This window comes from Chenopodium quinoa, unplaced genomic scaffold (assembly GCF_001683475.1).
Source record: "Chenopodium quinoa cultivar QQ74 unplaced genomic scaffold, ASM168347v1, whole genome shotgun sequence".
In the NCBI taxonomy this organism is placed as follows: Eukaryota; Viridiplantae; Streptophyta; class Magnoliopsida; order Caryophyllales; family Amaranthaceae; genus Chenopodium; species Chenopodium quinoa.
Window position 1 is genome coordinate 1,803,637 of NW_018742484.1, and position 20,287 is coordinate 1,823,923.

Here is a 20,287-nt window from a genome sequence, read left to right on the forward strand (position 1 = left end):
CTTCCTTTTGAGCGTGAACGGGTGTTAAGCATTCCAATTAGTATGAGACTTTCGGAGGACTCCTCGGGTAAAAGTGTTCTTTTAAAGGGCGTGTAGGGGTGCCTTGCCTACTTTATTGGGGCTGAGCAAGCGGCTGCCTGGGAGGGATTATGTGTTATTTATGCGGGGTGGAGGCTGAATCGGAGATCCACTGCGTCATTGCTCGACTTATATGGGATGTGAGTGGGCTCGGGGGTAATGTGCAGGGTTATTTTAACACTTTTGTTGATTTTGCCCCGGTATGTTTTGAGCGCTTATCTCATAGAGAACATGGGTTATACATGACGATTTGTTGGGCAATATGGAATGCTAGGAATAAGTGGATTTTCGAAGGGGAACATTGCAGTCCTCGGAGCTCGATGGAGTATGTCTCAAAACTAATGGGAGAGTTAAGAAGAGAGGATGAAGGTGCGGTGAAAGTGGGTGGAGGGTCGAAGGTTCGCTGGCAGCCTCCTATGGAGGGATGGGTAAAGCTCAATGTTGATGGAGGTGTGTGCGAAGGGTTTGGGTCGTGTGCTGGTACGGTGGTCCGGGATTGCAATGGTGTGGTGAAGCTCACTGCTGTCCGCATGTCTGCAAATAGATGGCAGCCAAATATTGCTGAAGCAAAGGCTCTTTTCTTCGGGTTGCAGACTGCTGTGAGCTACGATTTCCGGCGGGTCGTGGTTGAGAGTGACTTTTTTGGCCTCATCAATGCAATTACATCACATGAAACGGGAAGGAGTGAATTTCATTTAATCTTAGATGATGATTATCATGTTTGTAGTCTCTTAGAGTCGGTGTCGTGGTCTTTTGTGCGTAAGGAGGGCAATAAAGTAGCTCATGTGCTTGCTCATTGCTTGCCATGGAGTGAAGGTAGTTGTGCGTGGTTGTCAGATTTGCCTTCTTGTATTGCTCGTTCTTTGAACCTTGATCTCCATATGAATGAAAGTTAGTGTTCTTAGGAGCGTTCATAAAAAAAAATAAAAAATAATAATTGTCATGTACTACCTGCGTTTTTACTTAATTCGTTTTATGACAGTCTTTATTTATTATTATTTTTTTATCATACACAACCCCACTTTGTGCTACCCAATTTTATTTAATAAATCTGTTACTCTCTATCTCTCTCCACTTTGATACAAAAGTACCCACATGTATGGTCCTCATTTTTACCTTTTCTTGGTTTACGAAGCTATTATAACTGAGTTAATTTGGAGGTAGTACGACAATTAACCAATGAAATCAGCATAATGACTCGTAAAGTCTACTTTCATAGAAAACTCCTCTAAGCTTTGATTATTTAAAAATAATCGATAGTTAAAAATATTCTGGGAATAAAACGACCATAAGTGAGATTATTTGAATTAATTTTACTAATTACATAAATGCCCTTCACGTAGATTTTTCAACCTAAAAGATTAAACCGCCTTGGTTACCCTTGATCAAGTTTATAAATACAGCTAATACCAGACTACGCTAGTAGATTTCATTTTAACCATAAATTTCTATAGGATAAGAAAATGAAAAAAACGTCAATAGCGGTGATAGAATGGAAAGATGAAATAAGAATGAAACATTATTGGAAAGATAGTGCGATGATGAAGGTTACTCTAATTTCATTCAATAATTATAACGTAAATTTCAATTAATAGTAACGAATTATTGCATTTAAATTTGTTCTAATAATTATATCTTTGTGATATAAACTTAGATTTTTTATTTTCATGTAATTTATTAAAAAATTAATATTGCATGTAATTTTGTTCGGATTATTATGTTTTTTTTTATTCCCCCAATTTTCTCAAATTCATAGAAAAATTGAGATCAAGTGACAAAGGCAAGGACATCGATGAATGCAATGAGTAGGAATATGATCATGATTCCAGTGATAAATAGATATATGGTGAGACATAATTAATTTATTATACTTTGATTATTTGATTAGTATTATTATATGTGACTTAGGATGATTGTATGATGTTTTGTAAGAAACAACGCATTGAAGCTCGGAATGATAAAGGATAGGCTACGAGGACTGCAATGAGCATGATGGAGTACTCTTATATGGTAAGACATAATGAATTAGTTATACTTAATTTTTTTAATAGTACTCTTATATGTAAGTAACTTAGAATGATTAGTTAATTATAATGGACATTTTTTTAATTAGCAAGTATTTCAGCCAAGTTGGGAAAAATAGCTGAAATTTCAGGAAAAATTGGATCAGAAATTCTGATTGTTTGGCAAAAGAAACGGCGATAAGGTCTAATTGTTTAGGAATTTGGAAGAATGTTTAGAGACAAAAGAATTATAATTATTTCTAAATTAACAAATTATATGAAACTACAATTTACTCCCTAGATTTGTTGACCGTGTGCAACTACTCGGGTTTTGCATATTATTTTTTCCTACATCAAATAATCCAATTGTAAATAAATTATTAGTTTTTTTTTTATTTTTTTGTAAAATATTTGTAACAAGAATCTTTTTTTTTTTTTTTTAAATGAGTGGGTAAATTGTGCTCTGAACTTAAATCTGCCCCTTATCAAGTGACTAAATTGAAAATTAGAGGATTTTTCTAACATGGTAGGGGAGATGATAAAGTAGGTGAAAAATAATTTTGAAAAATGGAGGAAATGTCGGATTATATTGCAAAGAAATCTAAAGAAATATGATGTTTTGTTGATGATATCAGTGAATTTGCTTAATAACTCAAGGGCGATGAAATTAAATTCATAAGAGGGTATGAGACTTGAAGCCACGGAAGTTTGGTGAAAAAATCGCTCTACGTAAATTTGGATAGACAACTCAACTGGAAGGCATTGAAGCTGCATACGCTCTATGATAGGTTGTCATACAAATGTCAAAAATAAATCCTAGTAAAACCTCCTAACAATATACTCCCTCTGTTTTTTTTTTTAAAATGCACCAGTTTAACCGGTCAAACATGATATGTGAATAGTGCAAAAGTCAAACTGATGCATTTAAAAAAATGGAGGGAGTAGTAAGGTAAGTAGGGTCGAATCCATAGGGATATGATTATTCAATCTAAATTCTAAAGATTTGGAGAAATTAAAGTATGTATGTCACAAAATTGGGATAGAAATGAAAATATGAATACAATTAATATAAAGACATAGGGTTATGGTTTGAGTCCTAAATCTATCAAAATATCAATAACAATTCAATCAAGTATGTAGAACAATTGCTAAACCTACAGTCGGGTCTTAACTCTTTCAGTTCAACATATGTGTACGGTCGCTAATATAATAAGAATTGTTAATTGTAGGAAAGCTTCTAAAAGTATGATCTTTCGATTCAAACTCTTATTAACATGAATTAACCAAACAATTGATCAGATTGTAAGATTAATAATAAAAACACTATTAATTAGAGAAATCAATAAGTAACATATCAATAACAAATAATCAATCTTCATGGTACTAAACATGAATCCCCAAACCCTAGAAATAAAACTACTCAATCATAGAATAAATAATACTAGATCTAAGAAAGAAATCAATATTATTGAAAACAATAAATAAAAGTAAGAGAAATAAAAATACCTTAATGAATTGAAATAATAAACCCAGATATCATCTATGAAAGAATCCATGGAGATTCCATGAGAAACTAGGGTTCAAAGATAACTACAATGAACATAAAATAATAAAAGGCATAAAAGGCCTAAGCAAAAAATAAATCTCTTTTAGTATATATAAGTTCCTAAATTCGAATCTAAAAATTGTTAAAGAAAAGAAATAAGAAAAAAAAAATTACATAAGTTGTATTATTATTAGACCACAAAATATGGTGTGGCACGAAGACGTGGCATGATAACGCGTGATGGAATTGAGCAACAGGACAAGGACGTTATGCAAAAATGCTCCTTTCATAATGTTGTTGTGCTGCTGTTGTGGGCATCAATTCGAGGAGCTATAGCTAGCTTGGGACTACTGTGGGATTCAGTAGCAGTGAGCTATAACTATTTGTCAAGAGACCTATCGCTCAAGAATGTTGGGCTTGCAACCTATGCGAACTAGCTCGCGAGCTCCTCGCTACTTCGCATTGCAGGCGCGACATCAACTTCACGGGCTTAACTTCTGATTTATATGTCTTATATAGGCGTGTGACCCACTATTAAGAAGCTCTTCAAGTCTAGTTTCCAACCCAACCTGAATCATCTCAATCCGATATGTAGAATTCAAGTTATGATCAAAAGAGAGAACAACGGTCATTTTTTACACTTCATAAAGCATCGTTTAACTCCATTTCTAACTCAAATTCATTCCCTAAAGGTGTATATTAACTCTTGTGGATGCTATATTCATTTTCCATGTATATTATCATCAAAATTAACATATACGAACATAAACTATTCGAACAATGAACTCGATCCATAGACTTTCCGTCCCGATATCATCCAAATCAACTCTAAACACTCCAAAAGCATCCAAATGATTATGAAATCACCCGAAACATTAAGAACGCACTAAAGAAGCGTAATAGAGCTCAAGATAGATAACTTATGCATATATGACCCTAAAAAGCGCCTAAAAGACATAAAAAACAATTACTATAAAAGTAGCATAGTCTTATATAAATATGATTCATCACTCGATCTCATAGAAATAGCTAGTGCTATATATTATTTTCATGGTGGATCGTTAAATCAGGGTCACAAAATACTTACATTTTATTACATTCTTGGGATCGTGGTCGTGATGTCTGTGTTGATTTGACAGGGTATTCTCCTTTGACACATTCTGGGCCTATCTGAATTTGTTATTGGACGGGTTGTGGCTAATGCGGCTCATCAGAAGCAGGTTAAGTATGAAGCTAGTTGTCAGGTGATTGGATATGGTTTCATTCCCTTCTCCTTTTCCTCACTTAGGGAATTAGAGAAGGAGGTTGTTGCATTGCTAAAGCAGGTTTAGAAGATTTTGACGACACAAGACATTAGGACATGTGCTGCTGCTCATATCTTCACTAGGATGAGATTTGCTATAGCTAAAGGAGTGGGGCCCAGATTGTATCTCAGCTTCCCATTATTTTTTTGTACGATGTATGACTTTGTCTATTTTTGAGATACAACAACAACAACAATACCACCAACAACAACAACACCAACAACAACACCACCACCACCAACAACAACAACAACAACACCAACAACAACACCAACACCAACACCAACACCAACACCAACACAACAACAACAACAACAACAACAACAACAACAACAACAACAACAACAACACAAACAACAACACCACCAACAACACCACCACCACCAACAACAACAACACCAACAACAACACCAACAACAACAACACCACCAACAACACCAACAACAACAACAACAACAACAACGACAATAATAATACAATTTTATATTTGTTAGGATTAGCTTTGCTATAGCTAAAGGAGTGGGGGCCCGGATTGTTTATCGGCTTCCCACTAATTTTATGTAAATCTTTTGAGTTTATATAAAATCCTCTTATAAAAAAAAAAAAATAATCCAAAGGTTACTGCTTCTGCAAAATCCACATTTTCTTTATCTCCTTGTCAGTCAGCGTTGTGGAAGTCTCAGCAAGGAGAACACACCTCGGCTTGGCTTCAAGCGGTCCCTATTTGTGTGTTGGATTAGACTATGAACGCTAAGACTTATCGATGTGTGTTGTGTTATCGTTTGGGTGTTCCTTTATTCTCTATTTCAACACCGTGCTCTGCTTGCTATAAAGTATTTGCTGGGGACATTTTTGGGGATCATGCGGTGTCATGTGCTGGTATGGTGGGTATTAAACATCGCCATAATGTTGTTCGGGATACCCTTCTTGATGTCTGTTATCAGTCTGGGATTTTGGCTAGAAAGGAGGTTGACATTTGGTTGTTTAGGGGGAACGACAACACCCTCAAACCTGCAGATGTGTTACTCTACTCTTGGGAATGAGGTCGCGATGTGTGTTGACTTGACAGGGTCTTCTCCTTTGACTCAGACTGGGTTGTTTGACTTTGTACTTGGACGGGTTGTGACTGATGCGGCTCACCATAAGCAGGTCAAGTATGAAGCTAGTTGTCAGCCAATTGGGTACGGTTTCCATCCTTTCTCTTTCTCTTCACTTGGGGAATTAGAAAAGGAGGCGGTTGTGTCACTGAAGTGGGTCTAAAAGTTCTCGAAAACTCAAGACATTGGAGCACGTGCTGCTTCTCATATTTTCACTAGGATAGGATTTGCTATAGCTAGAGGAGTGGGGCCCAAATTGTATCGTGGCTTCCCACTAATTTTTTATAGGTTGTATGACTTTGTCCAATTTTGAGATATAATAATAATAATAATAAAAAAAAATTCCTAATAATAATCATCATCATCATAATAATAATAATAATAATAATAATAATAATAATAAGTGAGAACCAGATGTGCTAGTCTTTTTCCAAAACAATAGTTTAACACTTAAAAATCAATTGCTTACGGAAATTATAAAACTGAAATTAAAACAGAGCAAGTAATATATTTACAGATAAAATTAGATGAATTAAAAAGAGTCGTAGCCTTAAGATCACTAGATGTTGATTCCAATTTCGATTATAATTTCATACGAGTATAAATCAATTAAACTGATTTGGGAATCGAGGGAGCCTCGTTGAACTCCTTGATAAAAGGCATCACCAGAATGAGGTAAAAATGGGTAAAATCGCTAACACCAATAGCGGTTTATCCGTTATCCCAAAACGAGATCAACTTGTACTCCCTTCATCCCATAATATAATTTCTATTTTCGTATTTTGGAAATTTAAAATGTTGCTCCTTTATTTATTTTTGGATATTATATAAAAATCATTATACCCTAATTTTTTTTTTAACTTTATTCATTATACTTACTAAATTACTCCTAAATTTTGCACATGCTTTATACTTTTTTTCAACTTCCTTTTTCTAACTTTTGTCTTTAATTATACTTTTCATTTTTATTAATATACTTCTTTCACTTTCTCCTCCTATTTTCAAATACCGTAAAAAAACACAAACATGAACTTATATTAGGGGACGGAGAAAATATTATCAGAATATCAGGATGAGTCAGCTAGCAGCAAAGTAAGATGATATGCTAAGTTTGACGCGTAGATTTGCAGGCTATATAATTAAGTTTCCCGCCCTCTTCTTTCTCTCTCATCTCCTTCTCAATTCTACCACACGTGTCTACCATGGCCGAACTCCTGTTGCCACCTCTTCATCCTTCTCCTAAACCCTTTTCTCTGTCTTCCGCTCTTGTTTCTGCAACTGTCAGTGAAGTGAACGACTTCCCCATTCTCGAACAACATAGGTTATCACGCTTCATCAATTCTCTACTTTCATTCAATTATTTTCGTTATTGTTCTTTTTATCAACTTCTTCAATTATATATGTATATATGTTTTGTGTTTGTAGTCTGCTGATTTGGTTCAATTTTATCCGGGATTTTGGTGTTTTGCTGATTGTATTTAGATATTGTATTTTTTCAATTGGGTCTGTCAGATAGGGTAAAATATCGATTGAGTTTGTCAGAGATTGTAAAATTTCAACTTGGTCTGTCTAATATTAGATATTTTCATTTGGGTGTTTCAGAAATTGTTAAAATTTCAGTTGGGTTTGTCGGATATTGCAAAAAATTCAGTTGGGTTTGTGAGAACTTGCAAAAATTCAGTTGGGATTGTGAGAACTTGCAAAACTTCAGTTGGGATTGTTAGAGAGTGCAAATATTTCAGTTGGGTTTGTCAGGATTTTGTGTTTATGATTTATGTTTGATGTTCTTATTTCCATGATATATGTTTGTTTAGTGAGGACTTGATAAGTTAATGATAAGGTTGCATATATCTGGTTCGGTTTAGATATGTCAATTGCATGTGGATGTTGGAGTTTGTGCACTTGTATCTTGTGTGGCCAGGAGGTTAGCCTTGGCTATTAACTTTGATTTATGATCGTAGTATGGCATTGGCGTCGTTTTGATTTTTTGAATGTTAAAAGGGTGTCTATGTTCAAGGTTGAAGAGATGGTGTAATTCTGCATCTTTAGCTTTAGATATCAGCATATCACTTTGTGAGTTTGTGAGTAGTCTACTATACAGTGCATTAAAAGGTTTTGAGGTTCCTTTGTAATACAACAAATCTATTCTATTTTAGATAATTTGTTTGTTTCTAAGTCTTGGTCGGACCTTTTATTTTTAAGCTTTTAAGGAGTCGAGTACTACCAGTAAGTCTGCTCTTGCCAAAGTCCAGTGTGAACTTATGTGATGAGAAGCCAAATCCGACATGAATGTGTGTCACATTGGGTATGATATAACTATGTATATTGCTATATTATATCAATTTTCTTTTAAGGTGGATGTAAAAAATTTGCAATTCCCGATGATTCTGGTAGTTTTCGGCTGTTGGTTACAGTTTTCAAATTTTTTAAAGTGGGAACAAAGTTGAGTATGTTATTATGATTATTATTATAGTTAGATGGTTAGTCAGTACTTAGTAGTAAATGATTTTCAAAAAAAAAAAAAAAAAAAAAAAAAAAGATTTTCAATTGTAAAATTTTCCGTTATTTTGTCTAAGCTTAATGCTTATCTTATTTGGAACTTACTGTCTGAAAAACTTGATTTGTCAAAAAAAAAAAATTTATTTTGTTTAAAGTTAGTAATTTTTGTGTGTGAAAATTGTTGTCTAGAATAGGTGAAGATAAATTGAATAGAACAATACCTATGAGAGTGTTTGAGGGATTGGGGGAAAGTTGGAGAACATTGCATGAGCTTAATGTATACAAGTGTAAATTAACACTTGATTATGCAATAGATAGGGGAAAATGAACTTTTCCTTGGGTTGCCTCTATTACAAGCAATGTATAAAAAAGCTCAAGGTGCAAGTTTCATGCGCCAAACGCCTTGGTGCACCTCAATGTGCCTTGAAAATTCTATTAACACTTTGTACTCAAACTTTGTTAGCTGTGATTATTAGGCTTGCTAGCTTTAGCCATTAAATGCTTGTTCAGTGTGTAGGAGAGTAATGGTTAAGTCTTTCTTTACCACTGTCAACCACATGTCTTAGATGTGAAGAAAAAAGATTATGTTATTTTTATTGAGGGGGAGTTGGACATTAGTTGATTTGTGCCCATATCTTTAGGGATCTTGTCTTGTTGCTTTTTACAAGTGGTTTTTTTTTTTAGCAAAAGTTGACTTTAGGGGCAGAGAAGAATTAGAGAGATGCCATAATCTGTGATCCTTATGTAGTTGTAGCCAGTAACATACCCTATTTTTGACAAACTGTGGTTAGATGGTTTGTTACTGTTGTTTGTATGTATAATTTCATATATTATGGGGAGATGGCTTCAAGCCATTGCAAGTATTACTCAGTGGCAGGTAAATTCCCCAATTTCTACTTCGAGTCCTCCCAACATCATTGTATATTGACCTTACATAATGTTTTCACTCGTCTCATGAATTCTGGAGAGAATATGGGGAACTTCTAAAGATTTTATTCAAGATCTCTCACATTAGTAGAATAGTGTCATCCAGGATATGTGATAGTATATGACTGTTCGTTTGTTTTTAGTATTTTTGCGGTCAGTTTCCATGCTAGAAGATTACTTCTTGGTACTGTAACATTGTATAACAAGATCATTGCTCTGTTGCATTGTTGTTACAACAGAATTCTATATCCCCAGTTAATTGTGGCTACCTTTACAATCATGTTTCTGTCTACAAGGTACAAGCATATACTTGTACCTTTGACTAATGTAGAAAATTTTCAGACATGTAGTACAGTTATTTGGAGCCTGCTTCAAAAGCTGCTGGGATTGATTCACAACAATCACAAGTACTGGCTGCTGTTGTTTGTGTTAGCATAAATTTTCATGCTGAAGCTCATGTTCTTACTTTTTATGAGAAGCTTTTGGTTATCGATCGTTACTTGGATGCAGCTTCTAGGACTGATTGCTAACTGGCACGCAAATATGTGCTGGAGATTTATCCTATGGACTGTGAGCATCACAACTCTTCCTATACGAGCGTTAGGTGCACTCCGCAGGGAGAAAGTGGTACGTCTTCTCCATACTTTCTTTCATAGGTCTTGTAGTTTTCGTGGTCAGGCTGTCCCCAAGTTCTCAAAATTCTCTAATCAGTCAAATAGCAAATAGTTGTCTGATTCCTAATCTCCATATGTGAATATTACTGGTTTCACGTGCAGGCATCACTAGTTGTTTAGTTAGCCGTTAGCATTAACTCTTTATAATGATGTTGATTAAAAAAAAAAGGGAAATTTTCTTTGGTAACATCGAAGTTTTTAATTTTCTCAGTGCTGAATTGTAAAAAATTTTATAATCCTTGGTAAACTCTAATTAGCTATAATAGTCAAATGGTAACATTAATGATGTTTATGTGCAATTATAAGCCTAACCATGGTTAATTATTTATTTTTTAATAATAAAATTATATTAAAAAAAAAAAAAAAACAATACCTTCCCCCACTCACCCAGCCACCACCTGGCCCCCTCCTCGGCTGGCGGCGCCAAGCTGTGGCGATCCCCTACCCCTCCCTCTCTTCTGGCGACCCCCAACCCTTCCTCATCCCCGATTCCCATCTCCCCTCTCCCACTCCCCCACCCCGATTCCCATCCCTCTCACTCCCCCACCAAAATCCGTCCCCTCCGGCCGAGTCCTGTTCTCTGCCACCCTAAACGCCAAATGCGACGAATCTGCCTCATTTCACGCACACACAGTCCTACAAAACAACCTCTTTTCTTGCGAATTTGTTTGAACAAGCTTAATATAATGTAGTGAAATTGAGATGGGTTTTGGGATTCAAGGGCAAAAGAAGCGATTCCTGCGAAAATTAGGGTTTTTCCGAGGTTAGTGTTGTAGCCTAGAGAGGGAGGAGATGAAGGTGAAAAAAGTCGCCAACGAAATTGAAGGTGAAGGGGAAGGTGAAGGTGAAGGTTGAAATTGCAGAGCTGCGTTTTGGAGGTTCAAATTGGGGAAATTTCAAGCGATTGTTTGGGGATGGGGATTCAGGGTTGAGGCCGGTGGTGGGCGGTGGTGGCTGCTGTCGGTTCGGGGGGAGGGGGAGGCCGGCGTGTCGGCGATAGAGAGGCTGGGCGCCAGCGTGGGTGGGGGTGGAGAGTGGTGGCTGGCTGGAGGGGGAAGGGGTGGTTTTTTTTGTTTAAAAAAAGTTATTTTTTTTTAAAGTAAAAAAGTATCAATAAAATAAATAAATAAATAAGCTAACTATAGTTAAATATTTAACTACAATTTATCATTAATGTTATGGTTAGCTTAAAATAAAAAATTCAAGTTTACCAAGGATAATAAGAATTTTCGCAGTTTACCACTGAGAAAATTAAAAACCACAATGTTACCATAGAGAATTTCTAGGTGCAAGTGTTGGTTGTTAGCTGTTAATATGTAGAATGACTTATCTGTTTTAGCTCACATCAGTAAAATGACTTGCCATTTTACCAATAAGCTGGTCCATTCAGCTTGTTTCAGAGGCTGAAAATTTTGGCTTTCTCAATTAGCCAGCTATCTAGCTAACATATTTTAGAAATCTGGCAACATTATAAGCTAAAATATAATAGTTTTAAAAAAAAAAAATGTAGCCAAATCTGTCTACCAAACAAGGCCTTTTTAGAGAATTTCACTATCGTCTCTTCTTATTGTCATATTGATATTTATGCACTTTCTAATGCATTAGTACTACATAAGGTAGATATTTGTAATATATTTTAAGTTCCTCTTTTCTTATTTATTTGTTGAAAGCTTCTTCAACCTTAGATACCTAGTTGATTTTCATTCTCTCTAGAATCTCCAGAAGGGACCAAGAGGCTTACCTTTATGGACTGGTGTATGAAACCGTAAAATGTAGAACCTTGGCTTCCTTGATGGCTTAGCCTATTTCTGTCATTGATGGAGTTTTATATGGTGCCTCTGTGTTTAAGGCATTTCATCTTGATGTGTTGTTTTTTCACCTTGGCCTTGGTAACGTCTCCACAATATACTATAATCAATTTTTTGTTAGAACTTGAGATGCTTTTGTCCATATATAAGTCTTCCACTTTGTGCACTAAATTTCAAGGCCTGATAAGTGTAGTTTCATTTATGTTTCTTACGATCCCTTCTCAATTTCTTTCTTTGTTATTTTATTTATTTATTTTTGCTGCCGTGTATTTGGGTATGAAGAGAACTTGTGATCGACAACTATTTTAAATATACCTTTGATGCAGATGGAGAGGCTTCTCCAGGAAATGCAAAGTGAGCTAGAGAGCCTCTCATGGGATAGTGAGAAGCTAGCAGGACATTTGAGGCTAGCTGTCAAGGAACATCATCTAATGGAGTCGATGTTGGCTGATTTAGAAGAGGAGCATGACAAAGCTATTGGTAAAATTGAATTCCTTGAGAAAGAGGTGAGAATTTCTCTCTTTTACAATCTGCGTTTGTGTCCTAGATTTCCTTCTCTCTGAAAATATTGCATAATGTTGATCAACTTTAATCTGTGTTGTTTAATTTTTACATATTTTTTTTCCAATTGCTTTTTCTAGATTATTAGACCTTCAATTTTGCTAGAATTTCTGATCTAAACTATGCTATTAAATTCTGACAAACTCCTTGGAATTTCTCTCTTATCTGTATTCTTTCTTACAAAAAAAATGGTCATTGTAATGGCAAAGGTGCCATACTACATCCAAAATAGTAAGCATCCTCAAACTATAGGAGCTTTCAATAGAAAATGTAGGAATATGTCCGTGACTTATCATTGCTTAGCATAGGAGTATATATACAAAGTACCTAGGGAATGATTATACAATGATAGTAAATACAACTACACATTTACATAGGCTAATACACCCCCGCAATCGTAGCGGGAGGTAATCGAACGCTAAGGCTGGCACGAAAGTCTTCGAATAGGAGTTGCGGCAACCCCTTTGTAAAGATGTCATTTGGTAGTGAGAAGGGACATGGAGGACACGAACTTGCCTGCGGTTGACTTTTTCCCTAACAAAATGGATGTCCATTTCGATGTGTTTCATTCTTTGGTGTTGCACGGGCCGGAGAGATATGCGGCGCTGACATTATCGCAATGTACAACCGTCGCCTTGCGAATAGGACACCGTAATTTAAGGAGTAAGTTGCGGAGCCAGCATGATTCTGCCACAACATTTGCTACGCTGCGGTATTTAGCTTTGGCGCTTGATCGGGATAGAGTGGGCCGGCGTTTTGCCGACCAAGATATGAGGTTGTCGCCAAGAAAAAACGCAGTAGCCGGAGGTAGACCGTCCGGTGTCTAGGCAGCCGCCCTAGTTAGACGTCGGTGTATGAGACTAATGCCGAGATAGAGGAGGGGTAAAGATGTAGGCCGAGCTTGAGAGTACCCTGCAGGTACTAAAGGATGCGGCAAAGTGCTTGCATATGTTCTTGGCGAGGGTCATGCATGAAGAGGCATATTTGCTGCACCGCGTAAGAGATGTCGGGGCGGGTGAAGGTGAGATATTGTAAGGCGCTGGGAAGGCTGCGGTAGAGGGTGGGATCCCCGGGGACCCGAAGTGGCACTTAGCTTGGCCTTAGTATCTACCGGTGTGGAGGACGGTTTGCAAGAAGACATGTTGGCCCTGGCTATGACATCTTCGGCATATGATTTTTGAGATAAGAAGAGACCATTTGAGTGGTGTGTGACCGAAATACCAAGGAAGGAGTTAAGAGTGCTGAGGTCCTTCATTGCAAATTCGGAATGGAGCTTAGCCATGATGGACAACCGAAGGGCGGGAGATGAGGCGGTGAGAATAATGTCGTCCACATAGAGGAGTATGTATGCTATTTCCTTGTCATGACAATATATGAAGAGGGAATGATCGGACTTGCTGTGAATGAAGCCAATGGTGGAGACAAACGTGGCGAACCGGCGGCACCAAGCCCTTGGAGCTTGCTTCAAACCGTAGAGTGCCTTTTTGAGAAGGCATACATGAGAGGGCTTGCTAAAATCTCCCGGTGGTTGGTGTATATAAACGGTTTCATCAATAGCACCATTCAAGAAGGCATTTTTTACGTCCATTTGGTGTATGGACCATGCCTTGGATAAAGCAATGCTAAGGACGGTGCGGATTGTAGCGGGCTTGACCACGAGGCTAAAAGTTCCATCGCAATCGACACCAACCTGTTTATTCCTGCCATTAACAACAAGACGGGCTTTGTGCCTCTCAAAATCACCGTTAACATTTTTCTTGTGGCGATAAAGCCACATACAAGGAATAACATTGGCATTATATGGACGGGGCACCAACTCCCACGTCTTATTTTTAATTAGAGCATTGTATTCATCCAGCATGGCATTTTTCCAATTCGGATTGGAGAGGGTGGCGATCGGGTTGCGGGGAAGAGGAGATGGCAGAGAAGAAACTGTTAAGTTGAATTGACGTTTGGGCTTGAATATCCCATGGGAGCTTCTTGTGGCCATTTTGGGTGGAGGTGGGTTTCTGTGATGTTGGGCCTGGGCTGGGATAGAGGGCCGTGAGGGGGGAGAGGGAGGAGGGAGAGTTATGGTTTGATGTGTGGGCAGGGGCGGACTTGGCCTTGTGCCTGGTGGGTCAAATGACTCACCAGGGCCCAAATTTCTAAGTCTTTTTTTTTTTTTTTTTTTAAAAAAAATAAAATTATTAGTTTGTTAATTTTAGTCTTGTCAATTCTAAGCTTGTTAAATGTTAGTTAGTATTGTAATCTTGTCAATTTTCTATTTGGATGATCTTTGTAAATAATTTTTTTTGGGAATTTTGGTAAAAAAATATTTTTTTACATATTTGGTTATCGATTGTGAGTTTGTGACTCACCGGTCAGAAATTCCTGGGTCCGCCACTGTGTGGGAGTGGGCTGATGAGGGGAGCCCACGGTCTGTTGGTCCGGACTGATTGGTGAGGTGGGTGACAATGGCACATGGGCCGTGGGTATAGGAGGGGTTGGAGTGGCAGATTGGAGTTGACTCATGTGATGGATAATGGTGGGAGAAAGCCCAACGTCTAAGAAATCATAAGTGTGGGCTGATGGAGTGTGGATTTTAGCAAATGGGAATTGTGTTTCATCAAAGATCACGTGTCTAGAGATGAAGATTTTGTGACTTGACATGTCGTAACATTTATAACAACACATTTCCTGTAGTAGGCTGCCATAATTAGGAGAGAGATACAATTTCCCACAGGGTATAAAAGAATCACGGAATGATGGGGTAATTTTATTAGATAGTATCATAACTAAATATCAATTAACAATTAAACCATTGCTGGGTCACTGTTTAAGATGCAATCTTATTGTGATGGATCATGGAGGTTAAGGCTGAGAAAGAGTAGGAAGTAGACTAGTGTTATGCTATATCATTAAAAGGTGGTAGTGTAGTAGCTGTGCTGTTTATATGGTATTTTTACCTTTTAACTTTGTCCTATATCTGGTATATGGTGACTGTTGAATCATATGAGCTATCTTGATGATTTTTTTGGCAGTCCTTCCAGGTGACTTCGCCTTTTGTCATATCTAATCTCTTTTGTGCTATAACTGATGAGGTCTGGAATATCAATTCTTATTCCTCTCTGATTCAACTTAGAAAAGGCTTTGTGCTAACAAGATTCACAAATAATTGATGGTTTACAGCAAATTTTGACGGGATCGTGCTCACAAACATGTTTATCTAGCTATTATATCCATCATCATGCAAATAGAAGCGTTCATGGAATAGTGGGTCTTACGTAAGAGAGCTTGGAGGTGGGGGTGAACAGTCACTTGGGAGCCTTTTAATGGGATAAGGCCCATAAGGGTTAACTTATTAAAAGTGACCTATAAAAGGAAGTATGATTGGATAAAAAAAAATTATATGAGAGTTAGGACATGGGATCATTTTACCTGTATTTAGTAAGGTGGATTTTGTAATTTATCAAGAATAAGTGGAAGGGAGGGAAGCAGAATTATATATTTAAAAAAGTTATTAATAAAAGAATCGGAGAAGTTTTGACTTTTTTGAGAGCTGAAGAGAAAGCAAAATTATTTCTGTATCCTTTTCTGAATGAGTGTAGTTGAACACCTTTAGGCTGTCGTGTTCTGCAGTAGCATATTGATATAGGCAATCATCAGTGCTGGCACCATAAGTGTAGAGCAAAAACAATCAAATGTGCATGTTCCAATAGTGGGGTACAGACTACTTTTGGGACTAAATTGGTATGATACTCGCATGTTTATATCCATAGCTGTTGCCAAGTATTGATTACGTGCAAGCTACAAAATATTGTGCACTTGTAGAAAGTTCTGCATGATTTACCAAGTTAGATTTGTTTTTACTACTAAAGAAGATTAATTTTGCTACAGCTATGTTAGTTGCTCAATTGGTTTGCGAAAGATTGGTTGCTAGCAATCGCAGTGACTTACCTAGAGGGTCCCTAATATTTGCAACTAACAGTCGGCTTCCACATTCTAGTTGCTACTTTCCAATTAGCAACCTGGGCTGCAGTTGCAAGAAAAGTTGTAAAGATGGAAACTGCCAACGATCTTGAATATGTAAGAAGCCAGGAAATTACTTCATAATTTCAAACTCAGAAACTCACACTTGTACCATTTCTGCCTTAGAATATAAAACAAATCTCAATTGATTATTAATCCTCTTAATGATAAAAAAAATTAATCACAACTCATGAACAGTTGAAAGTTATCAAGTTACTTAAAATAAAGGCTCAACTAATTACTTATACTATTATAAACCTAATGAATAGTACAAAATATATAGAAAAAAAATCAGACATCTGGTACTCTACAACAAAACGCCTGACTTCTCCAATGAGGAAAAATCCTGTAAGCTGTAGGAATAGAAAACAAGAGAGGAGACGAAAAGAGGAGAAGAATGGAGAGAGAAATGCCAATGGTAGAGAGAGGTCCAAGGGGCAAAGGTTTATTATAGTTCTCATTTCATATGGGGGTGCTGATGCACGAAGAACTGAGTGTTATTGGTTTTTTATTAGCAATCGTGTAGGCAAAAGAAGGAATATTCAGCTGACTTACTGCCTCAACTCTAAAATTAGTGACTGCTGACGTAGTTATCCTCTTTATTTTTGAGCAACCCTTCCTATTCTTTTTGTTGGCTGAAACAATAACAAAAGATAGAATTATTGTGAGAAATGCTAATGAACTTCACATTCATGTACTTATTTTCTGTATGATCATGTCGCACTACTATTGAGAAGATGGAACTCGCTTTTGAATAACATTCCAACAAGTTATACATTTTGGCTTAAGCCAGTATGTATTCCAAAAAAAAAAAAAAAAATGTGTGCATTTTTTAAACGAGATAGTCTAAACAAAATTTAGTGTTTTAAATTAATTAAATCGTCTTCTAATAGGTGGAGCGCCTAAAAGACAAGAATCTTAGACTGAAGGAAGTTCAGACTAAAGGAATCTGTGATCGAGGGAAAGTGGAAGTGTTGATTGATCCTGAAAAGGGTGGCCATCATGAGCGTCTTTGGCATTCTAGCAAAAGTGAAAATGACAACTTGCAAGAAGACCTACAGTTGCCAAAAACAACCAGGGCTACCAAGGAGCAACTCCGAACAGGGATGAATCCTTCAAGGCTTGTGGATCCACTTACACCATTGATTTTCTCAAGCAACGTAGATGTAGATGCAGCTCTTAATCAACGAAGGGAGGTTGCTCTATCCCAGAGTCTTTTTAGTTCCTTGTTATCTCTGCTGGTTGGAATGATTATATGGGAAGCTAAAGATCCTTGCATGCCTCTTGTGTTGGCTCTGTTCACTGTGGTGGGTCTGTCTTTGAGGAGTGTAGTGCAGTTCTTCTCGACCATTAAAAATAGACCAGCTGCTGATGCAGTTGCACTTTTAAGTGTCAACTGGTTTATCCTTGGCACACTTTCCTATCCTACATTGCCGAAGGTTGCCCATATGTTGTCTCCAGTCATTTCAACCTTTCTAGGGCAAGGGTCAGGGTCAGGATCAGGGTCTGAACTTGGTTCTTTGTAGTAGGTCGGTTTTAAGGTGTGTATTATATAATTAAATACTTGACTTTGTTTTCTTCTTCGTAGGTCTGTGTAACTTATTGCTCGTGTAGGAGTCTGTTAAAGTTGATTGAGGCGGTGTGCAACCGTCTACAACCCCCCCTCCCCAAAAAATTCCTTTGAGAAGAAAAGGGTTTTACAGTTGGTATCTGCAGATGTTTTCATAGTTGTATAATAGAACTGGCTTTTGTTTTCGCCCTTTAAGTTTCCCCCCTTTAATGGCAGGCTATGTATAGCCATATAGGTAATCACTTCGTACAGGCAGTATGGAGATCTACCGCAATTTGTAGTTTGTATAGATAGGCTGAGGTACATGAACATAGCCATTTGAAAAGTGCAGGTTCGGATGTGCTAAAAATATTACTCAATTGATGCGTATGTGAACAAGTTAGGAGTCAGAATTCATATTTCGAGTACGGATGAGCTGAATTCTTCATCATGTGGAGCCAGGCCGAATGCATGATGACTGAAGCCCATGTCATCAACAGATTGCCTCAAGCGAAACTTGGCTTTCTCTCGCCTACTCCTTGCAGCATGTCAAATGTCAACTAGAACAATGTCCTAAAAAGTTGCAAAGGATTCAAGTAAAAGGTATCTGGCTTAGCAAACTGTTTAATCCAACTAACTCATCTAATCTTCCCAAAAAAATCAATTATTCTATCCATATCTAGACGCATGCATCACATTTCTTGTGGTTTTTGCACTATCATGCAATTTATGTCAGTATTACAACTTTGCCGATTTCATTAATTTTAATGACTTAATCATTAGGTAAGATCATGTATAGTCTTCACACACTTAGTAAACTTGTAAAAAAATTAGCATCCTTGACATTATTTTTTTATTTTATAATTTTTTATTATTCCAATATTTCCAATTATGCTACTTGTATCTTTTTTATATTCAAGTCAATTAATTTGGCTAATATTATGTATCAGTCAAAGTGTAATGACGGAGATAGTAAAAAATGTATATTATCTGGTGTGCAACTCAAGCTGGATAACCTTGTTTTTTATTCGGGTTGAATTTTCAACTCATGGTTGTTTTTTTTTCTTGACAAACCAAATTAGTCCAAACTTGATTGTGATGTATCAATTTCTTCATTTGCAAGCTGCTACCTTATCCTCTAATTATTGATTTTTGTAAACAATCACATGCCAAAACTATGACAAATTAATTAAGGACAATAAAACACATCAATCTCATACATGCCACAACTATTTATAAGTTTCTTAAGGAACTTTTCATTTCTTAACAATTGTTTCATAAAATTGCGCTATCAAAATCCGTGTTTTCAGCGATTGAACATATACTTCAAATTCTTAATTTTCAAATTATATCCAATCTATTATTTTTTAAAAGGCTAACACTATCTATTCCACTAACTTTTCTACTTTCATATTAAGGGACCCCAAAATCTAAAATTATATTTCTTTGTGCTAGATATTTCTGTATATTTAGCACAAAGACATTCTACAAGTACTAAATTAGTGCTTGTGCGATACACGGTAATAATATAATAGTCTTTTTCATAATTAATTTGTGATATTATATAAAATTGAGGGAATAAACAAATGTTATGCATATAAGAAAGATGAAATAATAAGGCAAAAATTATTAAAACTATAATTGAAAAAAAAAAAAATTTGATTAGTTGTGTTGAAAATATTTAAACATAGGATACATTATATTACATTAATTATGCATGTTATTCGTAATAATACTATATAATGTAGATATCGTATGGCTTTATTTTTTAATGAATTAAAATAAGTAGAATGAATTAATTAATTTAGTTTGAAAAAAAATATACTATACAATATACTTCCAAAAAATAAGCTAAGTAGAATAACTTTTTTTTTTAAGAAAAAAAACCTTAAAGTTGACATCATATATTGTATTCGCGGGAAAATTTTAAATTATAACTTGACATATGTCCAAAGTGATCAATATAAGCAAGACCTGTTTTAGTAATAATTTAAAAGGTTTTTTGAAAGAAAAAAAAAGTTAGTTGGTAAAATTATTACAGAAATACTTAACAGAAAACTAACTCAATTATTATTATTTCATAAGATTTCAAATCAACACCATGAATAGAATTATTTTATTTTATTTTATTTTATTTTGTTTTTTTTTCATTGAACCCCATTATTGTACAATTACATAAAAGTAATTTAAACGTTAACATTGTATTTTTCACTCCGTTATTTTATACTCT

The 20,287-nt window shown here is 36.1% G+C and overlaps 1 protein-coding gene across 3 annotated transcripts; it reads left to right on the top strand.

Moving 5' to 3' along the window:
- The first annotated feature begins 7,047 nt into the window (after positions 1-7,047).
- LOC110719354 lies at positions 7,048-18,216 on the top strand. 3 transcript variants are annotated; one of them, XM_021898268.1, is made up of 4 exons: positions 7,048-7,349; positions 9,797-10,081; positions 12,263-12,442; positions 17,402-18,216. In XM_021898268.1, the coding sequence occupies exons 2-4, from the start codon at positions 9,899-9,901 to the stop codon at positions 18,032-18,034; spliced, it is 996 nt and encodes a 331-aa protein (XP_021753960.1). In that variant the 5' UTR covers positions 7,048-7,349; positions 9,797-9,898; the 3' UTR covers positions 18,035-18,216. The 3 variants fall into 3 exon arrangements, with proteins under 3 accessions (XP_021753960.1, XP_021753959.1, XP_021753961.1); XM_021898269.1 differs by having other exon boundaries at positions 7,049-7,349; positions 9,965-10,081; XM_021898267.1 differs by having other exon boundaries at positions 7,048-10,081.
- The last annotated feature ends 2,071 nt before the right edge of the window (positions 18,217-20,287 follow it).